This window comes from Delphinus delphis, chromosome 5 (genome assembly GCF_949987515.2).
Source record: "Delphinus delphis chromosome 5, mDelDel1.2, whole genome shotgun sequence".
NCBI lineage: Eukaryota > Metazoa > Chordata > Mammalia > Artiodactyla > Delphinidae > Delphinus > Delphinus delphis.
Genome location: NC_082687.1, coordinates 46932520 through 46951787, shown reverse-complemented (window position 1 = coordinate 46951787; position 19268 = coordinate 46932520). Strand labels below are relative to the sequence as shown.

General features: G+C 40.4%; 1 protein-coding gene across 1 annotated transcript; it reads right to left on the bottom strand.

Annotated features, from left to right (window-relative positions):
- Positions 1-14017: 14017 nt before the first annotated feature.
- On the bottom strand, positions 14018-18765 carry CXCL9 (C-X-C motif chemokine ligand 9). Its single transcript, XM_060011695.1, has 4 exons — positions 18600-18765; positions 17366-17492; positions 16013-16097; positions 14018-14779 (listed from the first exon to the last, which is right to left on the bottom strand). Exons 1-4 carry the CDS (start codon positions 18763-18765, stop codon positions 14675-14677), a joined length of 483 nt encoding a protein of 160 aa, XP_059867678.1. The 3' UTR covers positions 14018-14674.
- Positions 18766-19268: the final 503 nt, after the last annotated feature.

Genomic DNA, 19268 nt, shown 5'->3' with positions numbered 1-19268 from the left:
AGTCGTACTTCCGAGTACGACCGGAAACAGCACATGGGTAGTTCGGCCGGCGGCGCCATCTTGGCGCTTAAAGCGAGCTGGACTACGGGAGCCTCAGAGTGTCAAACTTACTCTCACGGCGAAATGCTCTATAGTGGTTTTTACGAGGTTTTTGCTTTTTTCCTCGATCAACCGCTGCTACTGTCTAGCGTTCCTGAAATAGTCTGAAATGCAAAGACTTTTTTCACACACATTAGTTTATTTCATCATCCTGACACTCTTATGAAACAGACAGATGAGAATTAATAGTTTTTATTAAAAAACTCACAGCCTAGGGCTTCCCTGGTGGCGCAGTGGTTGAGAGTGCGCCTGCCGATGCAGGGGACGTGGGTTCGTGCCCCGGTCCGGGAGGATCCCACGTGCCGCGGAGCTGCTGGGCCTGTGAGCCGTGGCCGCAGGGCCTGCGCGTCCGGAGCCTGTGTTCCGCAACGGGAGAGGCCACAACAGTGAGAGGCCTGCGTACCGCAAAAAAAACAAAAAACAAAAAAACTCACAGCCTAAAGTTAGACGCTAAAAATATCCCTGGGGAGTTGATAGCACTATCCAATTTTGGAGAGGGGGAAAAAGGTCAATGAGGGGCATAAATTAGTTTTCTTGTATATTTTATTGTTTTTTTAGTACGTGGGCCTTTCACTGTTGTGGCCTCTCCCATTGCGGAGCACAAGCTCCGGACGTGGGCTCAGCGGCCACGGCTCACAAGCCTAGCTGCTCTGCGGCTTAGTGAGATCTTGCCAGACCGGGGAATGAACCCGTGTCTTCTGCATCAGCAGGTGGACTCTCAACCACTGAGCCACCAGGGAAGCCCTTCTTGTATATTTTAAATAGCTGTTCTTGTGTTGTTTTTAATTGTTTCAACCCAATGTAACCAAGGGAAAAGGGTGTGAACTGAATAAAATGTAGTCATGTTGGTTGTTTTAAAATGCAAATGAATTTAAAAGCCAACTATTGTTATAACCTTTGTAAGTGCTGTTCAGCCAGAGTTTTAAATTCAGATCCTGGTCATTTGAAGAGAATACATTTCCACGGTTTCATGGTGTGCAAAAATAAATATGTGGAGAATGAATTAATGAAATAGAGTGTTGTTAATATAAAGAGACGCTTGATCCCTCACTCTGTTTCAAGCCCTTCACTTGTATTTAATCCTGAGAAGAGCCCTCTGAAATAGGTACTATAATTATCCGCACTTTGCAGATGAGGAAACAGGTTCAGACAAGTTGACTGCTTAAGTTCATAGCAGGTGAGGAAGCTGGGATTTCAATCCAGGCAGTCTTGATTATAAACACATGAGAAAGAAAAATGTAGCCTAACAGTTGTAAGCTAGTAAGCTGGTCTGGCATCTGTAGATGAACCATGGTATTCCCCTGCTTAACAGCAATTTAACACAACACCGACTTCAGTCCAGGTCATCTGTGGCCAGGTCAGAATGAGCCAAAAACAAGGCAACTCTGTAACCACATCTAGGCACAAGCAAATTCAAGCACACTGTGCAAACCACTATTAGTTTTTCTGCCACATTTGGAGAATGACTATTTTATTTATTAATCATTGAATCAGGTACTCATGAAATTATTAAGAAGTAAATGTAAGCAATAAATCTCTTTTTTAAACCCTTTCACAGATTTAAATTAAAAACATTGTTTTTGGTTGGTTGCATTAGTAAGAAAAAAAGCATCCTCAAAACAAAACATACTGAAATTATTTAATATAATTCCTGTCAAAATCGTAAGCTTATGTACTATGAATATTTAAGTCACTAAAATGTGACTTATGAGTAAAACACTCAGGCCATGTCACAAGCTTTTACAGTATTCACAATCTGTCAGGCACTAGGGTAAGCTGTTTTTTTTGTTTGTTTTTTTTTTAAGCGGTACGCGGGCCTCTCACTGTTGGGGCCTCTCGTGCTGCGGAGCAGAGACTCCGGATGCGCAGGCTCAGCGGCCATGGCTCACGGGCGCAGCCGCTCCGAGGCATGTGGGATACCCCCCAGACCGGGGCACAAACCCGCGTCCCTTGCATCGGCAGGCGGACTCCCAACCACTGCGCCACCAGGGAAGCCCCAGTAAGTGTTTTTCTGTTTGCGTGTTTTCGGGGTTTTTTTGGCCGTGCCATGCGGCTGGCGGGATCTTAGTTCCCAGACAAAGAATCAAACCCAGCTGGCAGTGAAAGCGCAGAGTCCTAACCACTGGACCAACTAAGTGTTTTGAGCCGTGGGCATTTGCCCTTAGGAAACTCACAGACTAATAAGAGAGAGACATAGAAAATACTCTTTTTTTTAAAAAATAATTTTTTTCTTATTTATTTTTGGCTGCATTGCATCTTCGTTGCTGCTCTCAGGCTTTCTCTAGTTGTGGCGAGCGGGGCCTACACTTCATTGCGGTGCATGGTCTTCTCACTGCAGTGGCTTCTCTTGTTGCAGAACACAGGCTCTAGGTGTGCGGGCTTCAGTGGTTGTGGCACGTGGGCTCAGTAGATGTGGCTTGCGGGCTCTAGAGCGCAGGCTCAGTAGTCATGGCACACGGGCTTATTTGCTCCATGGCTGTGGGATCTTCTCGGACTAGGGCTCAAACCTGTGTCCTCTGCATTGGCAGGAGGATTCTTAACCAGTGCGCCACCAGGGAAGCCCAGAAAATACTCTTAAAATGAATAAATGTGTTCTTACGATAGAGGAGTGGAAGTAATAGGACAACATAGCCAGAGGAATCAGAATGTTTCACAGTTATGGTACCATTTGATTGAAATTCTGGAAGACGAATTTTTTTGGAGAAGGGAAAGAAAGGCTTTCTACATAAAGAAAGCAACCAGTGTAAAGGTGCAAAGACTTAAAAAAGTCTGGTGGAATTAAAGGATGACCAGAAGTCTTGGTGTGACTAATGGTTGGGAGGGGTGTGTGCAGCAAGGAAGGAGCTGAGGAAAATGAGTCGAGTGAGGTTATGCAGTCCTGATCTAAGGAGGGCATATGGGTCTGCTCATTTTACCCCCCAAACACCCTGAAGCAGGGTTTTTTTTTTTTTTGACAGATGAGAAAACTAAGGCTGAGAGTGGCTAACTAAATATGTATTTTTTAGATGTTAAATAATGGCTATATTATATGCAATGCAATGTACATATGTTTAATGTATGTTAGATCAACACCAAGAAAACTCCATATTCATTTCTGTATTTAGTCTTGAATTGGCAAAGGAACTTTCCATCTTTTTCTGACCCCCAAATGATTTTTAACCTAAAGTGAATTATTCTAGAAAAGAAACTATCCTTTATAACTTTGCAAAAGAGAACCTATTATTATAAAATGGATCATAATATCTGGATCCAGATGAGTTAAAAATTTCTTATTTGAAGGAGCCTAGTCTAGAGGGCTATTTTAAATTGTTTGCATAAGAAGCATACTCTTTTGACTTATATCTCTACTTGGGGTGCCTTTTTGGTAATAGTCTAGACAGCAGCTTGAGCACCAGTCTTGAGCCATTAAATCTTATTCCAAGTACATTAGTAGGAAGGAGGAAGGTGGGGAAGGGCAAAATGGTACACCTCCCAGCTGAACTAGCCCTACAAAATTTCCAAACAATATAGTACTTCTTTTTTTTTTGCTGAGTCACTCACACACTTTGCAGGATCTCAGTTCCCCAACCAGGGACTGAAACAGTGAACTTGGCCACGGCAGTGAAAGACTGGAATCCTAACCACTAGGCCACCAGGGAACTCCCCCCAAACAATAATGTATAATACTTCTGCATCTATCTCCTTGGTCAGAACTTAGTGAGATGGATAGTACTACAGGCAAGTCTTTGCTGGGTACAATAAGGCTCTGACTAAAGGAAGGAGAGGTCATGTGTGTTTTGAGGAATAAGGAAAGGCTTCATGAGGATGGATGATGTATTTGAGATGTCTTGAAGGATGTGTACAGTTTTGATGAGAGGATACACAGGGAATAAATAAACAAGAACTCAATTGGGACAGGTAGTAATCTCCGTAAGAGTTTATTAGTATCATTTATTTAAGAGAACTTTGTGGCATTCCTTAGGAAATCCTTCCTTCTTTATAAAATGAGAGTGTTGAACAAAGCCAATTCTCATGCCAACCTCGTAACTTTATTATACTGCCACGTGGATGTATGATTCACATGATGATCAACCGAATCTTTCTTCAAATTGATGCTTAAGTATACACTATTCATTTAACCTTATCCAAAGCAATAATATCTGGGAATGATGGGTTTGATGTGCTGGTTATATTTTCGAAATACACATCAAAATAGGATGGAAAATTCCTGAGCCTAGCTAAGACCAGGACCTCTGCTTTCACATGAGGTCCCACCCTTTATTTTTTATGCTAATGTATTTATTTTATAGCTTTATTAAGGTATTAATTTATAAGAAACTGGCCACAAAGTGTACAATTTGATGAGTTTTGATACATGTATGCAACCATGAAATCATCATCACAATCAGGGTAATGAATATATCCATTATCCCCAAGTTTCCTTGTGCTGCACCATCCGTAGACAAACACACATCTGCTTTCTGTCACCACAGATAAGTTTGCACTTGCAGAAATTTTATACAAATGGAATCATACAGTATCTATTCTTTTGTGTCAGACTTCTTTCACTTATAATTATTTAAAAATTCATCCATGTTGTGAGTATCAATCGTTTGCCCCTTTTATTTTTGAGTAGTATTCCATCATATGGATATATTGCAATTTGTTTATCTGTTTACCTGTTGTTGAATATTTGGGTTGTGTCCAGTTTGGGGCTATCAATACTTGCGTTCAAGTCTTTCTATGGATATATGTTTCCTTTTCTCTTGGTAAATGCCTAGGGGTGGAACGGCTAGATCACATGATAGGTTTATATTTAACTTTTTAAGAAATGCCAGTTAGTCTTTTGCTTCCATCATTCCACTGAAACTGTTTTTATCAAGATCACCAATCACCTTGATGTTGCTAAATCCAGTGGTCAGTTTTCATTCTTTAACTTACCTGCAGCATTGGATACAGTTGGTCTCTCCCTCCTTCTAGAAACAGATTTGGTAATTGGCCTTTAAATGGTCTCTCTGCTCCTTCCCTTGCCCCTGTTGTGTATTTTCTTGTAGTGGTGGCCAGAGGGATCCTTAAATAGATCCAGTTACTCCTCCAGCTTCCCTTCTCTCTCAGATTTAAAGCTAAAGTCCTTCAGGAGCACAGAAGACCATTTATAAACGGACCCCACCTTACCTCTCTGGGCTCCCCTCCCTTTGTCCACTCTGCCCAGGAAAACGGCCTCTTAGCTTCCCTCAACATGTCAAGCCTCAGGGCCTTCACACCTTCTGTCTCCTCTGTCTTAAGCACCACACATCTTGCTCACTCACTTTCCTGCTCTCTGCTCATGTGACATCTTATTAGGGAGGCTTTGCCTGACCTCCCATCCTGCCTCCCACCCCACACTTCCTGCTTTACTTCTTCCATTACCCTTGTAAGCCTCTGGCATAATATGTATTCACTAGCTTAATTGTTTGTCTGTCTTTCTGAGCTAGAATATGAGTTTAATAAGTCCCTTTTCTTGTCCACTGCTCTATACTCAACACTTGGAGCAATGCATGGCACATAGTAGGTAATCAGTTAATATTTGTTGAAGGAATGAATAAACAATTTCTAGTCTTCCAATTCTTCAATTGTGTGATTTATTAAAGAATTTAAAATATCTTAGCTATCCACAGACAAAATTTGTCTCAAAATCAGTGAGTGACTAACACGTGAATTCTAGTTATTGTCTCTCTCATTAGAAACCAATGATGGTGACTGTGTTCAGAAAAGAAAGGCATGTGTCCGTTCTTTGCTAATTAAAATTTTTTTTAATTGTTAGATTAGCCACTGGAGGGAGCTCATGCTTTTCTTTCTAACAAGAAAATTATACCATTTGACAAAATGACTACATACAAACTCAGCAGGAAACTGGTATTGGAAGAAATTTTAGTTTTCATATTTTGATTGGTTCTCTTAATTTTTTTTATTGTTCTTTCTTTTCCCTCCTCTTTTTCCAGCTTTATTGTGAGTTTATCCATAATTCCATCTACCCTTTCCTCCTTGTGGACAGTGAGGACTACTGGGTCGGCCTTTGGACAAATCTATCAACCCCAGATTCAATAGGGACTAATTCCATCAACTTTCTTGGATTTTTTCTCTTAAACCACCGTAGCCAAGTTCTTAAAGTCAAAATGTTTCTCAAGAACCAGCTAATAGTTTATATCTTCTGTGTGGTTACACTTAAAACCTGAAAGCATGATTTCAGTTGGCTTTGCGCGAATGATTTTGTGAATAGAGAGGAGATAACCAGCTCCTTTGTAGGTAGACCACTGCACATTGTAGCACCATTTAATCTCATAATGGGTAACAGAAACAAAGACTTGCTTTTATCCTTTCGCCAGGTTTCTTGGGTGTGCCAGCTGAACCTGATGCTGTTCACTGCCTTATTCTGTAAAAATCTACTATTACTGCTGGATTAATTGAGACTGTGTAAGACTATTAATGTGATTGACTTTGGGTGTTCCTGATTTTCACTGATTAAGAAATTTTCCCTTTTGGGGCCCCAAATCTCCTGATACTACTACATAATTTTTCTATTTCATGGGAAATAGGGTAGGCTGTGGATGGTATTTTTAAAGTTTTTAAGCAAGATATAAGATTTTGGGGTCCTTTTTCAAAAGACAAGTTACAATAAGGGGAGAGAACTCGTAATGTGTGTAAATTCCCTGTTTCTTTCTTTGCTTATAAATCATGCTTGCTTGCTTTTTAAAAAAATTTCTATAAATTTTTAGGAAGAAATCTCTTCCTCTGTAACCCAAATGACGTGAAAGTTGTGGAGGGATGTCCTCGAGGATCTACAACCTCAAGGATCTTATTTATTTCAGGAAATAAATAAAAGTGGTAAGACCACCTCTCTCTCCTCCCCTGAAGCGTTCTCCTGGTTATATCCTCAGAGACTCAGTTACAAAAGGAATAACATCCCTGCTTTTGGCTATCCCCAACCTGAGGGACCCACAGGGGTAATTGGACAATTGGAAAATCCCACCTGCAGGCAGAAAGATAGAGCAATGTGAGAACTACCTGGACATTACTTGGCATTGCTCTTGATAGGGAATAAAGAAAGAACGAAACCTTTTTGGAGTCTTCTAATTTCCATCTCATGTTATCAAAATAATCTAAGACTGGAGAAGTGGGCTTCTCACATTTCAGCAGTCCTAAACTAGTTCCCCATGACAGTTTATCTTAAAATACAAGTATATTTAAAGGAGTACAGGGAACATCATTGTAAAAGGTGGTCAAGTTAAGGTATCCAATTAGCAAAAACTGTGGTGTACTGGGCAGAAAGCTGAAAAGGGATAATGTTTGGGGAGCCCTTAGAGAAACCTTAGAGGTCATAGTCTCTCATGCTTCAGTTTGCAGATGAAGAAGAGGCCATGAGACTTAAGGCTACACAGCCCATTGGAAATTCCCTGGTGGTCCAGTGGTTAGGACTCCCCGATCCCACTGCATGGGGCATGGGTTCGATCCCTGGTCGGGGAACTAAGATCCTGCATGCTACAAGGAGCCGCCAAAAGAAAGGAAAAAAAATTTTTTTAAAAAGGCTACATGGCTCATGAGTGGCAGGATCAGAAATATCTTCCAGTCTCTTGGTTTTGAAGCTCTTGGTTGTCCTTCCATCTGGAAGGTTTCTCCCAGTGTTAAAAGTCTGTGTTTGGGGTTGTAGGAGATAACCATAAAGATAATAGCAGCTAATACTTATTGATTAAAATAAAAAGTATATTATATGTAACCTGTGTCATTTGGGCTCTCTGGGAAGCAGGCACTGAGACAGAATCAGATGTGCAAGAGGTTTATTGGTGGGACCCTGTATAAAAATAAAAGTGGGAGGAAGCAGAATTGAGCAGAGACTGCCTCAGACTTGGATACAGATCTGTCAAAGTTTTAGTCAATCCAGTGGGGAGCTCCTGATGAAAGACTGCCCATCTGGGCAGAAATGACCAGGCCCTAGTATTTCTTCTATACTCAGTCATTGGCTGGAGGCTGCCCAGTAAGATCGTGGTCTCAAAATCTGGGGTGAGTCCAAGGTGCTGCTGTTGGATGTGGTCAGCTAACCACCCTTATTGCAGCTGAGCAGCAAGTTCGTTGTTGAAGGGTGATCCAAGCAGCACACCTCCATGGCTGCCACATAACCCAAGCAGCCCAAAGTTCTCTGTTTGTCTGGAGTTACCTTCAATATCCAAATAAAGTGACTTAATTCCCCCAATTATTAGAAATCTAAAATCTTTCCCAATATTTTCAGAGTCCCAGCCAGGCTGGCATTTAAAACTGAATGTGTAAGGCAGGGAGGGATAAACTGGGAGATTGGGATTGACATGTACACACTAGTATATATAAAATAGATAACCAGTAGAAACCTGCTATACAGCACAGGGAACTCTACTCAATACTCTGTAATGGCCTATACAGTATGGAAAAAGAATCTTAAAAAAAAAAAAAAAGAGTGGATATATGTATATATATATATAACTGATTCACTTTGCTGTACACCTGAAACTAATACAACATTGTAAATCAACTATACTCTAATAAAATTTTTTAAAAAACAAACTGTGTTACACAGCAGTGTTTTAAAGCTGGTCATCCCTTAGATGTTCATCTTTTTGGTTAATTCTAAATAGTTCTACCAAAACGGAATAGCAATTTTTGTCCCCACTAACAGTGCATGAGAGTTCCTGTTGCTGTGCCCTGTCATAGACAAGCCATATTGTCTGTTTTATCAATTTTAGCCATTTTGGTAGGTATGTAGTCATATACTGTTCCAACTTCCATTTTTATTTAATTAACTATAAATAAAGTAATTATAGTAAGTAAATCAACTATACTCCAATAAAAATTATATATATAAAAAAAGAAAAGCCAGCAAGCTGGTCATCCCACCACAGGAAATTTCTCACTGGTTTCTATACCTTTACTCCAGCCTGCTGTCATTTTTACAGTGGCATTTTACTCCCATCTCCTTCTTCTGCCTCTCTTTTTTAAAAAACAAACTGGTAAGAAAGGTTGCTGTTTCAGAATTCCCAACACCCTCCCTAGCTGCCAGAGGTCATTTCTATTCCCATACTATTCAGGGAGATTTAGCTTGCATTTGCTTTAACTTCCATTCCATAAAAACCCCCAGCCAGTCTGGCCCTAATCAAAGTCTGCAAACAAGAGACATCTGCCTTGAGGTATGTTCTGCTGCTTTTAATACTGTAGAAGTGATTGCTGGCATTACTCTTTCTAAGTAACAACGCTTTTTCCCTCTCTGTTAATAATTTACTTTGTCATTTCTCCTCTCACACTTATAGATTTTGATGTTAGTTCCTCCTTCTATCGGAAGCTCAGGTTGTCTACTCAGATGGTTAAGGAAAGCTGATGGTAGGTGACTGGGCCCACTTGGTCCTACACTCTACGCAGAAGGCAGAGGCCACGGCCTCATTCCCTGAAGATAGAGGTCCCAGCAACTTTTTTCTTTTCTTTAAGCAAAAAAATTCCTTATGAAAATAGTCAACTTGAAACAGTAAAGTGAAATAGTATATTTAAAGGATGAGATTTTAAAATTTGTATAGCAAACTTTTCTTTTTTTAATAAATTTATTTATTTATGGCTGTGCCAGGTCTTCATTGCTGCGCATGGGCTTTCTCTAGCTGCAGCGAGCGGGGGCTACTCTTCATTGTGGTGCGTGGGCTTCTCATTGCGGTGGCTTCTCTTGTTGCAGAGCGTGGGCTCTAGGTGCGCAGGCCACAGTAGTTGTGGCACATGGGCTCAGTAGTTGTGGCTCACGGGCTCAGTAGTTGTGGCTCGCGGACTCTAGAGCGAAGGTTCAGTAGTGGTGGCGCACGGGCTTAGTTGCTCTGTGGCATGTGGGATCTTCCCAGACCAGGGCTCGAACCCATGTCCCCTGCATTGGCAGGTGGATTGTAAAGCGCTGTGACACCAGGGAAGTCCATTATATAGCAAACTTTTAAAGAAAGCAAATAGTTATGTATTATAGAACTTGACACCTTTCCCTGTAATCTTTTACCAATTTGCCCCAGTCCACACTCTCATTCACACATTTAGGTTTGATTACTCATTTGTGATTTATTTACTTCCTTAAAATGTAGGATTGGGCTTCCCTGGTGGCGCAGTGGTTGAGAGTCCGCCTGCCGATGCAGGGGACATGGGTTCGTGCCCCGGTCCGGGAAGATCCCACATGCCGCCTAGTGGCTGGGCCCGTGAGCCATGGCCGCTGAGCCTGCGCGTCCGGAGCCTGTGCTCCGCAGCGGGAGAGGCTGCAACAGTGAGAGGCCCACGTACCACACACACACGCACACACACACACACACAAAATGTAGGATCAAAAACTCTCCTGGGAACTTTAAATTAACTTGCCTCAAAATGCCTCAGGTGACTGACTGCCTAGAAGCTAATTAACTCCTTATATGTAAGAAAGGTTGCTTGTTTTCCCTTCTCACCTAATTTCATCCTCTCTATACCAGCCAGAAAACAGAGTGACCGTATTCTAAATCACCTATGATTGCAGTTTCTCTCTTTATCTTCCTTTCTAATAAGAAAGCAACTTTGCATCTTCCTAGGAGGGATAAAGAAACCTCAAATAGCTTTCTCCTAATTAACTGACCAAGGGATCACTGGCATTTCAATTTAAACGTATAGCTTACAGATTTAATATTTTCACTGATTACCCATTGCTCTAATATATAAAATTTGTTCTGATACAAACTGCTTTCTGGTATAGCAAAATAATTTAAATTTTAAATCAGAGAACAATTCTTAAGAGTTAAGGTCACTTTACAACAGGGCAGTCACAGGGAGAGGAATTCAGTGTGACTGGGAGCATTCTGGGATGGAAAAGCAAGACTTGAATCATATATAGGCGGGAATCAGTTAGATGGGGGTGGGAGGTGAGTGGAGCAGGTGAATAAAAGAGCGTGAGCAAAGCTGAAGGCGGAAGTGAGCATGGTAAGTTTAGATGTCATGACAAGAGTAGTTCAGATTGATTTGGAAAAGACATGAAAGAAAATTTAGGGTAAAGCACATGTCAATCAACTGAAGAAATACCTATTAAGTGCTTCCAAAGTACCAGGCACTGGTCTAGACACTATAGATGCAGTGGTGAAGAGAATAAACTTTTCTGTAGTCAAGAAAATTATGTTTGTGGTGGGGTAGGGGACAGGAAATAGCTATATAAATATTTTTAAAAGGTAATTTCAGATTGTGATGAAGTTAGATTGATTTTTTTTTTTTTTTTTTTTTTTTTTTTTTTTTTTTTTGCGCACGCGGGCCTCTCACTGTTGTGGCCTCTCCCGTTGCGGAGCACAGGCTCCGGACGCACAGGCTCAGGGGCCATGGCTCACGGGCCTAGCCGCTCCGCGGCATGTGGGATCTTCCCGGACCAGGGCACGAACCCGTGTCCCCTGCATCGGCAGGTGGACTCTCAACCACTGTGCCACCAGGGAAGCCCAGTTAGATTGATTTATCTGATAAAGGAGAATGAAACAGACCATAGCTACCAGATTTTTAAAAATCGTGTGCCTTCTAGGTAAAATTGGAACAGGCATCCCCTGTATGGATGTTTTATTCTTTTGTTAGTTTGTTTGCATTATTATTATATTCCACATGAATTTCTGAGTAGGAATCTTTTTCTTTTTTTAAAATATTTATTTGGCTGCGTCAGGTCTTAGTTGCGGCATGCATGTGGGATCTAGTTCCCTGACCAGGGATTGACCCCGGGCCCCCAGCATTGGGAGCATGGAGTCTTAACCACTGGACCACCAGGGAAGTCCCCTTAGGAATCTTTTAAAGCCACTTGCCCATTTTGTCAAGATTGGCTTAGTTAGCAGTCTGTCTTAGTATCCCATGATCCTGGTTCTAGTTTAGAGTTAGCCATAGAGGACTGTGCCCACATAAGTGGCAACCCATTGTTGCAAAGTGAAGAAAGTGACTGAATGAGGGCGCATGTCAATCCCTCCCAGGTAAGGAAGTCTCACTTTTTCCACAGGAAATCTGTATGTGACACAGGCTCACCTGACAAATGCATTGAGTGAAGCTGCCAGTATCAATTGCTGACTTCAGATTTATAGTAAATCTTCATTTCTTTCTTATTTTTCAGACAAAATATGTTATAAATACTCTAATTTTATCTACCCCATAGGGTGTACACATCCCACTTTGGAAAGCACTACAACAGACAGGGTCTGGGGAGAGGATGGTTATTTCACTAAGGGTGATAAGGGAAGGAGACTGTGAAGTGACATTGAAGCTGAAATTCAAATGAAGAGGCAGGAACAGCTGTGCAAAGAAGAGTGCTTCGGGCACAGGTGTATCAGTTAGGGAAGCAGAGTCGCTCTGAATATTAAGGGATTAGAGGATTTACTATAGGAATCAGATGTTACACAGATGAGGGAGGATCTTGGGAAATGAAAGTCTGGGAGGATAGTCAAGGGACTGGAGAAAGATTCACTGACCAAACCTTCAGAAGCACTGGTACAGTTATACACATAAGAGTTTGTGAGAAAAATCCAAGAAGCTAAGACTGGCTGGCTGCCAAACTGGGACTGCTAGGGACCTGTGGGAAGCTATTGCTTCTATGTAACTGCTGCCTCTCTAGGTCCACTTCCAGGCATCTGGTGGAGGACCTGGGACCATTGTTGGTCACAGGGCCACCAGTCATGAAGACAAAGTGAACTCAGAGGAGAGCAAGTGCAAGCTGGGATCCACCGTGTCTGTCACTATATCTAATCAAGAGTAATGGCCGGGCTTCCCTGGTGGCGCAGTGGTTGAGCGTCCGCCTGCCGATGCAGGGGACACGGGTTCGTGCCCCGGTCCGGGAGGATCCCACATGCCGCGGAGCGGCTGGGCCCGTGAGCCATGGCCGCTGAGCCTGCGCGTCCGGAGCCTGTGCTCCGCGACGGGAGAGGCCACAACAGTGAGAGGCCCGTGTACCGCAAAAAAAAAAAAAAAAAAAAAGAGACAATGATGGTCTGGACTATGGGTATAAAAATATAGATACAGAGAACTGGTCAGGCAGGCTTTTGATCTCATTTCTCCAACCTATTTTCTCAGTCCTGGAAACATTTCTCTGTGTGTATGAGATGTGAAACACCCTCTGTTGCGAAGAAAGTGCAGCAGAGGTAAATGGTCGGGGGAGGCTGGGACCGACCCTGAGGACTTGCTGTGCACCAAGATCTATGCTGGGCCTGTTCCTCACAGCAATCCTGGAGGAGGAACTTGGTGTACAGGGAGGTTAAAAAGTGTGCTTGAACCAAGGTCACACAGCTAATAAGTGGTGGGATTGATCTTAACTCAGATATCTCAGAAGCCAGAATCTTAGCTCTCTCCACAGCATACTGCTGTGTCTCAGGTTAAGGTCCTTGTGGGCTTTGTCATGTTCACCATCAGCAGCTGCTACCTGCTCAAATATCACACATATCTGGCCTCTCAAGTGTATCTCAAACGTACAAGGCTGGTATTCTCTGTCCACTCCCAACCTTCTTAGAGACTCCATACTGCATAATACCTCCAGCCCAAGTTTTCTGGACTCTGGAATAACTTATCCTATGTTTGGGTCTCCATAACTACTTGAGGCTTTATAATATTTAAACATATATATTTTTAGGTTATGGAAAAGAGTCAGGACATTTTTGGTCTCCTGGGTATATTCTTATTGGAATAGCATTGGCCTTGAGGATTAGGAAATAAATTGCATACCGCATAAACTCTTGTAAGTCAATGCTGTTATAAGGTATTGTCAGATTTTATGCTGAAGTCTTTTTATGTCTCCAAAGAGCACTTTAAAGAACTTCCATGTCTTTATCTCAATTACACTTTATTTGAGATGAAACCAAATGAATAAGGACACATGAGAATTACTGTTACACGTGCAATAGTTGAGGTACATGTCTGAGACATTAAAAAATCAAGACTTGTTTTCTGATCAGTGGTGCATTTATTGATAGCATTGTCTTTTAACAAAGAAAATATTTCAGACTACAGGGTATATATGTCAATACTGCTTTGCACTTAATTATTTGCTTAGAGAGTGTACATGTATATGTAAATGGTACAGTTATACACAGCACGGATATCTCAGATGCATTGTATGAGAGGCCCACAGGCAGATTCAAATACAGATGCTGACGGCCATGGCAGCTTGGTGAGGTCCAGCTCGATTCCAAACTGCTCCGCTTACCAGCATGCTCCCAGGCTGGGGCCTGCTGATGTGTGCCTCAGGATATTCTCTGGAGTCCTGGGAAGCCTACAGCTGTTCTCGCAGGCAGCTGTTGTGTGTGGGATGCGGTTGTGAGGACATTGGTCCAGATGTGGGCGTTACGGAGATTGTGGGCTTAAGCATGATGAAATTCAGCTGGTCAGAGGTGGAAGAACAAAGACAAACTCTAGCCTCTAACAATTCTTCACAGCTGGATTTTAAAAGCAACTTGCTACCTTTAATGACAATTTCAAAATAATGCTTTAAATTTTCTAGTTCAAATCAACAAGCTTATGTATGAAGATGCCATCCCTTTTTGGAATTATTTCAGTATAGTTAAAAAGAAACTTTTTAACACAAAATACTTGCTGGTAAAATGGTAACTCATGTAGTCTTCTTTTGAGGAGGATGTAGAGATTTTTTAACTTTTGGAACTTTCTTGGTTTTTTTATATTTTCTCCCTTTTTTTTGCTTTTTTTTTTGGTTGACCTGTGAGGAGACAGAAAAAAAAGGGTAATGTTTCTCTATCTTACCCTTTTTCCTTCCTTATATTATATTTGGACTCTCCAGACTGTGGTCTTTCTTTATCCTCAGAACCAGTTTAAAGTTGCTTCAGTCTCACAGGGGCTCTTTTTGATTCTATTTCACTCACTTTGATGAGGAGGCAGTAGCCTTCTGACTGGTTCTCTTCTGTCCATTTTCTGGGCTCATTACTACCCCCACTGCAATCTTGCTTATGACCCACCTGTCCCAACTATAGTTTTCTGAGGTTGGTACTATTATCATCCAATGTTTACAGATGAGGAGACTGAGGCTCGGAGCGGGTGACTTGCCCAAAGTTGCACAGCTAGTATGTGGCAGAACTGCTAGTCTGTCAGAGTCCAGAACCAAGTGCCCAACTACATATTCTGTGGCCCTCTTCAAACTTAACCCTTTAGCACACCATGCAGGATTCTTCCCCCTTTCCTGGTCTACTTTTCTATCTCAATCCCTTCACTCCCTCCGCACAAACTCCAGCCACATTACCCGAGGTTCCTGGAACACAGTGAGCTCGCTCATGATTCTAGTCGGTTTTTTATGCTGTCCTTACCCTCCTGGTGAACTACTTATCCTTCAAGACCCAAATCAAATGTCACCTGATATAAAAAGTCTTCCTTAACCCTTTCTTCCTGTCCCCTCACCTCTGGCAAAGTTAATTACTCCTTCTTCTATTATCTTCAAGATTCTTGTACATATATTTATTTTATATTTTTCACATTGTACTATAATTAATTGTTAGCAAATTTGCTACAGAAGGAAGGGACTTTATCTTATTACCTTTTTTTTTGTTTTTGGTTGTGCCATGCGATAGTTCTCCAACCAGGGATTGAACCCGGGCCCTGGCAGTGAAAGTGCCAAGTCCTAACCACTGGACCACCATGGAATTCCCTACCTTATATCCTTTCTATCCTCACTGTCTACCACTCAATACGCATTTATTGTATTGGATAAGAAAGACAAGCTGCCTACCCTCATGGAACACACATTCTAGTGGGAGAGATAGACAAGTGATACTGTAAGCAAGACTACCATTACACCTCAAGGTGATGACATCATTCTACGAAAAAAATAGGAGCACAATAACATGAATGAAGAACGTATCCTTAAAGGAACTACATGATTCTTTGTTTTCCAAAGTTAATTTCTAAAAGAAAGAAAATTTTGTTCCTTTTTTTCACCAACCTGTTTCTCCCACTCTTTAATCAATTCTTTCACATCTGTTGAATTTGGGTTTAGACAGGTTTGAGCCCCATTCTTCATTGTAGCACTACCAAAGAAATAGCAACAAGATATTTCTTTTTACTTTTAATAATTTAAATGCTTCATCTTATCCACAGAATTCAATTCCCCAATTAAAAAGGTACTTGTGTCATCACTATAAGCATCTGAGACTTCCAGTCTTTTTCCTGCCTTTTCATTTTTTAAGTGACTGAGGGGACTTAGATACATTTCTAGGATAGCACGTAACTCTAAGTTAAAAAAATCCAACAGGTATATGCAATAGGAGAAAGTTAAATCTAAAGATAATATTGGTTCTGTTATGATGGAAAACGCTATTTAGGTTTAAGTGAAAATATAAAATAGACAAGTTGCCAATATATCTACTTTCTTTTCCCCCAAAACAATGAAAATGAGCATGAATTTTGCTAAATTTTCTAGTGAAACAACTTAAAACATCAATAAAATGTTTTCTTAAGACAAGATTAACAGACTGGTTGAATTTTTAAAATTACATCAGACGCTCCAGGAACAATTTAAAGACTATTTTCTTTAATTTCTGTCTAATCTAAGAATAAGAGTAGTCATTCTATACAGCATCCTTGATTTAGGTTTCAAAAAACTTACAATAGGCATATCCTTTAATCTAGCAATTCTAATCTCTAGAAAGGTATTACTAATAGGAAAGAATTAAAGACACAATATTGCTACAATAGCAGTTTGTTTTCAATAGCAAAAAAATTGGAAATAACCTACATTTAGGTGTTGGTCATATAGATTATGGTACGTCCACATGATAGAATAAAATTTGGCCATTAAAATTGACATTATTAGGAAAAAATGATGTTATTACAGAAGATTTACTGACAGGAAATGTTCATTATATAGTGTTAATGTAAAAGCAGATTACAAAACAGTATGTAGTGTATGATTTTATTTTTGGGTACATATATTGTGTGTATAAATATATATATATAGCATCTATATATGTACACACAAAGCCAATGAGGGAGATTTGGAAGACTATATGCAGAGAGATTAACACTACCTATCACTGAATGGTAGGATTATAGACGATTTTTAATTTCTTCTTTTGGGTCATTTACATTAAACATTTTCTACAATGAACATGTCATCTTTGGTTCCTAACCTCTACCAGACATTGCTTGTTTTTTTAGAAGAAAAGGAAGAAGTAGACTGGATTTATGGAGGGGCAACTATCTGCATTTTAAGTGTCTGAATGGGCAAGTGTTCTGAGGGTAATACTCACACTAAACTTATTGCTGGAGCCTATGTGTTGGATGAGTTTTTACTTACATGATTTCAGTTTTCTCACAAGAAGGGCTTGGGGCAAATTGTTTAAGGTCCTTTAAGAATTTTGAATGGATCGTCCCTGGGCTGGTGTTGATGCAGGAACAGCGTCCATTCCTCATTGTTGGAGTTCCTAAGGGGGAAAGAGAGGTAGAAAACATCGATTTAGAGCAATGTCTCAATTTAGGTGATCCACCCAAATGATACATTTGACTTAGTCATGATTATTACTATCACTTACTGAGTGTCTGTTAATCATTACCACGAGATTTTGAGTAGGTGTTATCTCCGGTTTATAGATAAAGAATCCAAGGTTCAGAGAAGTTAAGTAAAAAACAAAGCCTTTCAGCTTTTAGGGGACAAGTGCAGGGTTTCAGCACAGGTTTCTTTGGGTCCAAAGGCATTACTCTTAACTACCATATTTTACAACCTTAGGAAAAGGGATTTTTATAATATTCAATAAATGTCTATCACAGGTCAGATACACAGATACCTAATTCGTGTGTGCTATGCAGACCATAGTATCTCAAGCAAATCCCAAAGCCATTTTTTATCTGACCTTAGTGAAATGGAGTTGGTACTCGTTTCAACAAAAAGCTCCACTTACAATAACTAATTACCACCACCATCCTGATCTTTCCCACTGCCTTGGTTTTCAGTAGTACTTTAAACTTTTGAAAATTCTTTAAAATACACTGTCTTCATTCCTTAATTTTTTCATTTATTCAACATACATTTACTCAGTACTTCCTATATGCCATACATTGTATAGTAGGTAGAAAAAGCATAACTATAAAATTTCCATTTTACAGCTGAGGAAACTGAAGTCTAGAAAAGTTCATTAATTTGCCCCAAATAACAAAGGAAGTTAGTAAACAGATTAGGGACAACCTCTCTGATTATTGGATACTTAATTTGTCAACCACAGACATACTTATCAAGAAACACTGTCAGGGTGACAAAAATAATTTAGGAGACAAAGTCTTCCATCTCATTATCACCCAGTTCAACAAACATTTATTGAACACTTACTCTGTGCCAGGAATTCACACACGTGGACTGAGAAGACTTGTATTTGACTTGGCAGGTCCAAGATATGAACTTTGGATAACTGACAACAACTGACTCACATCACTTTCTGATGCACACAAAGCAGTTACCTTTACTGGCAAATCAAGAGACTTTCCTAGCAGTTCACATCTCTGACTTTACTAACCCAATATAACTCAGAATCCCTTACCTTGAACTCCAATCAGAGTCAGGAAGATGATACCCAAAAGGAGAGAAACGCCACTTTTCTTCATAGTGGTAGAATGGAGTTGCTCCTGTATTTGTTCTACTGAGTCACTCCTGTATTTGATTTTAAGCCTGAGAAATTCTTTAGAGAACATGCTCTTGGAAATCATACTTATTTAGGAAATCCATTTCCCTCCTAAAATCTGATTGGCTGGTTGTCTTAGCTGATCCAGCTAAACTGACCACAAACTTAATTGTGCTGGGGGAAACCCTACTCTCTGATCCAAGGGAATTTCTGCATGATTTATATGTTTCCATTTCACATAAATGGGTAGTTTATCATAAGAGATGTGAAACCATCATCACTGGCAGCCTTTAGCACAGTAACAGCTGCTCACCTGGATGAAGAATAAGTTATATAATGAATATAATAACATCATACAAGAAGGGCTGGAGATGTGGTTTCCAGATGGGAAATATTAAAGTCCAGATAAGTAAAACACTCTTCAAATTTTCTTACTATTTGTAGAATATCTTTATGTATAATATATGGCCACATTTATTTTTTCTTATATTGCTTACCCAACAATCTTAAACAATCAAAATACATTAAAAGGCATCTTAATTAATTCAGGGACTAGGTCATTTCCTACTGTGGTAGGCTCTTTTTGTT